The following is a 4,810-nucleotide window of genomic DNA, read 5'->3' as shown; positions in this document are numbered from 1 at the left end:
TGGTCCAAGCATGGCTTAATAGTATTTTGTAGGCTTCCTCCTTTTCTTTTATTTTATTATTTTTTCTTTCAAAGGGCAAAAAATAGTTTTTTCGAACGTTGGGCAAGGGACAAAAAATACCCAAACTCGTAGATTGCACAGTGGACCAAAATGCCCCTGAAATATTAAAAAGTTCTTTATGATGATTGGCATGATTATAGGGTGTGGGCCAGAAGGGGTTCTATAAAGAGACACCTGCTGTAGTGCTGTGTGTGTCTGTAAAAGTGAGTGGTGGAGGGTACAAACGTCTTTAAGGCGAGTGGTCAGGGATGTGAAATATGATTCCAGGAAGAGAGTGGACCCGACAAACGCCTCATCAATCACTCCCAACCAGTGACACATAGATATTTTTCCCCAAACATGAAAAATCATTTTCTAAATAAGGAAGAGGGGGGAGGGGGAAGATAAGATTATGGTTAAATGCTAAAATAAGAGTTTTTCTTATTTCCAACTTAAAATTTATCTAAATCCTACTATTAATTGAATCGAAACATTGATTCTATGTTAAACTATTATATAACGCATTGGCACGGCTAAGTGATCATTAACGATGTTCCTCTCAATGAAACTTCTAAGAAACATATTGAATATCAAACTCTATCATAAAGGCATTACTAGTCAACTCCTCTTAATGAAACTTCTAAGAAACATATCGAATATCAAACTCTGTCAAAGACGTTACTAGTCCATGCATATCTGTCAAATAGATATTTCAATGAGTTTAGGCGGAAAATCAAATGCACCTAGTCAATGCAGATCTGTCACATAGATATTTCAATGGGAGATATTTCAATGGGTTTAGGCGGAAAATCAAATGCACCGAAGGTTTAGTCATGTGCTCAAACAATGTCTCAATCTCTTGATGGCCTACTTTATTGGTGCAATTTATGATTGTAATAAGAGCAAGTTTTCCTTAGAGATCGGAACAACGATTGGGAAAGTTTCTTAAGAAGAAAAGTCGGAAATAATTTTATAAAAAAAGTACTGAAATTGCCTGTGAAGATACAAGTTCAACGTATCATTTAAAAAAACAAACAAACAAACTCACCCCTTTAATTCAATGCAATTGTTTTCAACGACTAACTTATACTGCTGTCTTTCGGCTGTACTTTCTATAGATTCATACCTCAGTTCCATTTCCCTCAAAGCCCTCAAAGTGGGCTCTCAACCCATTAAATGCCTCTGCGTGTTAGGTGCTGCTCTTGGACTCCGAATAGTTTTGAACAGCCCAAAGGTACCGGCTCAGTTGGTCAGAGCCTTGAGAACGACCTGGTTCCAATGAATGTTATGGGACCGCTCATTGAATTGAATTTAGCCCAACTCTGAATTTAATAAGTACAATACATGTAACAATACCGGCAGCCATACAAATTGGTACTTCTCTGTAACAGTTCCTTTCTCTCCACGAAAGAATAACTATGTGAAGAATTCTTATGATTTCCCAAGGAAAATTTCCCATTTTCTTTTGGGACAATCAATTTTGCGGGTGCCCTTTGGTCCTCAACACAACTTGATGGGATCAGGAGATGGCTGAGAGTCGCCCAACTTTGGGAAGAAAACTTCCTTTTCAGGGGAAACTTGATGACATGTCATGATCTTAACTAGTGAGGTCCATGCAATGGGTGCACAGCAAAAGGCATAGGCAAAAACAACTAGAGCTCTCACAACCCCATCTGGGTACCAAGGGAATGCCATGACCAAAAGGGCCCCCAATATCCCAAGCCCTGGTGTTAGCACGGCAAGCATTGGCAGCAGAAAAGCATTCATTGCTATAGAGGAAAGTGCAAAAGAGCCCACCAAGTAGAGGGTCCAGCCTAATAGTGGATGCACCGTGCGGGGAATGAGGAAGAAGGGGAGTACATAGGCAGCCACAATGGACCACAAAGTCAGCAATTTGAGGCCAGTTTGAATGCTGGAGCTGCTCTTTTCTACGCGTCTGTAGCACAACTTTGAGAGGTTTGACCGGGCTAAACGGGCCATTGCTATTACACCCAGGTAGACTATCCACTGCATTAACACCACAGGCATCTCCGCGTTGTAGCTGTTAAAGATATATGAGATGAAAAATGCCCAAGTTGGGTATTAATGGTAGCTTGAGGTATCCTGAAACAGTTGGAAAATTATCTAGAAAAACAATTCCAGAATGCAAGCAGTGGCCACTTCATATTCACTTAGCAATGCTTTCAGGCCTTACCCGAGAGTTTGGAGACGTTGTCGGTGCCATGAGAGGCCTAATGGGAGGACAGGCCATGACCACCAGTACCATGGCTTCAACCATGGTGCGCTAGGGAATGTAATCACACTGTTTGGTCCACAAGGTATGGTCCATCTAAGTTTAAGATCTGAAGCACCAAAGATTGAACATGGATTGAGATATGGTATGAAAATAATAACAATATGAGAATTATTAAAAAAAAAAAAAAAAAAATCCCTGGAACAAGTGTGATATATACTCACAATAGTATGAAGCATCCATTTGGTAGCCCAAAGGAAGTCTGTAGTTTCCATCAAGCTTGGTGGCATTAGGAGGTTGATGGAACATTGGCTGATCAAGCAGATCTGGGAAGTAGCTAGCCAGGAACCCCTGGTCTGCACCATCTCGGTTCTCTCTCCCAATAGCTAACTCATGAAGCATGCTCCTGAACACCTCCATTGATGGCTGCAATCCAAAATTCACAGTGATGAGGTTGAATTAATGGTTTCATTTCAGATGAATCAAAAGAAAACAGACTAGGGTATTTGCTCTTGTTTAGAAGCAACTTCAATTTAGGCCATTTTTTGGATGAAATGAAACACATACTAAACAGAGAGATTTTACCTGCAAAACAAAGAGGCCTGTATGGAAGATGCAGGGGTTGATGAAGACTGCACAAAATTGGCCACATTGGAACAATTCATCAGTTTTTTGGAGGAAAAGGTTATCAGAATCGAGCATGATCACCCTGTCATAGTCCACTAGACTCCATGCGTAGAGTTTGTTCAATGTTAACTTGAATCTCATATCGAAATGGTCCTGATTCTTATAGGGATTGTTCATGTTCTTCACTCTCACCACCTTCGCCCCGTCTTCTTGTTCCCTGAATCACAAAACACCCACCTGTCAGCACTTCATTTCTTCATAACTGAACTATGAATTGGCACTTGAAACAGATAAATTTAACCAAATTGTTAGCAATGTGATCAGCCAGGGTCCATTCAACAAATCCAACAATCATGATAACAAGCAGTATTGACCCATCTAGTCTGAGTAAAGACATAATCAGGAACCATGAGGTCATAGGACTGTGACAACAAGGAACAAGTGCATATAATTTTAAATATTTCTATGTAGGCTATGCATGAGGCAAGTGGTTCTTTTTTTGTTTTTTTTTTGGAAGAAAACAATTTAATCATAACATAGATATAGATAGCTTTGACTTGAAGAAGCATGTAATGGAAATGGGTGAGATCTGTGATGGATGGAAACACATTAATTTCTTGGAGTTGCTTGATTTTCAAATTCAATGCTGACACATCATTTCATGTGTCCCTAATTTCCCAATTTTAGAATCCTAAGTACCAAAACAAAACAGGGCAAGGCCCTTTACCCCTTTCTATTCTCCTCCAACTATGTTGTTCTTGGATTCCCTACTAACAGCATAATCTAAAAACTAGAAAGGATCATACCCCTCAGACCCTTTTTTTGTCTTGATTCCAATGAAAATATTTATATATTCGTTTAAAATGCTATTCCAGTAAAAAGGAAGAGTAGAAACATGATATGGATGTTCAAGTCAACAGGGGTGGGGGTGGGGGTGGAATAGAAACTTTCTAAAGGACACCGGGGGCTACGGCGCACATTAGCTTTTACTTACAGAGCTTGGACCCAGCGGAGAGGGACGTCGGTGGAGGCAATGACCACCAGATCAGCTTCAACCTTGAGCTTCATCAGAGATCTCATCATCACCCGTAACGCCACGTAGTACTCATAGTCCCTCGGCGTTCCCATGTACATCATCGCTGCGTATGCGTTCCTGTGCCTCTGCCCCTGGCTGCTTCTTCTGTAACCATCCTCGCTTCCAAACGCCGCTGAAACCACCAACAGAACCTTCAAAATTCCTAAGAAGCTCTTCTCTCTCCGCCCCATTTCGATCTCTCCTCCTCTTAACTCCAACTCATCAAACGCTCAGATTTAAATGCGCGCCCGAGCTGACGTGAAGTTTAGACGTTTCCGTCTAGGTTTCCGAAAGAAAGCAACGCGGAAGAGAGATGACTCAGTAAAATGCAGTCAATGCACGCAAGGCTCAAGGCTGGCCTGTATACAAGTCGCATCCGATTGGCATTTAATATGTCACTCTTGTTTCGGTAAATTAGAGGTGTAAGTCCACCTCAGGATCTCCGCTGAAGGTTAGGTGTACCGGCACTGCAATTGTTTGACTTTTGAGCATTTTGGGACGGCCCGGAACTTAATAATAAAACCGATGTAGCCATTCAATTTTTTGATATTATACTAACACCCCTGTTATTATTTAACGCTAGAAAATTCAAAATATCAAGAATCCTTATTTTCCAAAAAGAAGCCGCTTCGTTTGAAAGTTGAAAAAACCAAACTTCTCACCTACTTCTTTTGATTTTTTTTCTCTTCATCCATTTTTTTTTCTTTTATTTTTGAAATCACATTCTCTTCATCATCTCATATTTTTCAAATATTTTTTATCATACCTCAATTTTATTTTCTTTCCTTAATTTTTTTCTTTCTCTCTTATTCATATCATATTTTATATTTTCCAAA

At 40.1% G+C, this 4,810-nt stretch overlaps 1 protein-coding gene across 1 annotated transcript; it reads right to left on the bottom strand.

The window, feature by feature from the left end:
* Positions 1–980: 980 nt before the first annotated feature.
* LOC100264305 (putative glucuronosyltransferase PGSIP8) lies at positions 981–4,498 on the bottom strand. Its single transcript, XM_059733731.1, has 5 exons — positions 3,894–4,498; positions 2,858–3,116; positions 2,497–2,698; positions 2,234–2,381; positions 981–2,080 (listed from the first exon to the last, which is right to left on the bottom strand). The coding sequence occupies exons 1-5, from the start codon at positions 4,163–4,165 to the stop codon at positions 1,540–1,542; spliced, it is 1,422 nt and encodes a 473-aa protein (XP_059589714.1). The 5' UTR covers positions 4,166–4,498; the 3' UTR covers positions 981–1,539.
* Positions 4,499–4,810: the final 312 nt, after the last annotated feature.

The sequence above is a fragment of the Vitis vinifera genome, chromosome 2 (genome assembly GCF_030704535.1).
Source record: "Vitis vinifera cultivar Pinot Noir 40024 chromosome 2, ASM3070453v1".
NCBI lineage: Eukaryota > Viridiplantae > Streptophyta > Magnoliopsida > Vitales > Vitaceae > Vitis > Vitis vinifera.
The sequence above is the reverse complement of the archived record's forward strand: the minus strand, read 5'-3'. Positions and strand labels throughout refer to the sequence as shown.

Excerpts from the sequence above, each read along its gene's own strand:
- LOC100264305 (XM_059733731.1), bottom strand. The coding sequence starts at position 4,165 with ATGGGGCGGAGAGAGAAGAGCTTCTTAGGAATTTTGAAGGTTCTGTTG. Across the intron at positions 2,699-2,857 it reads CAGGCCTCTTTGTTTTGCAG|CCATCAATGGAGGTGTTCAG; the intron begins GTAAAATCTCTC and ends TTTGGATTGCAG. Across the intron at positions 2,382-2,496 it reads AATGGATGCTTCATACTATT|ATCTTAAACTTAGATGGACC; the intron begins GTGAGTATATAT and ends TTGGTGCTTCAG.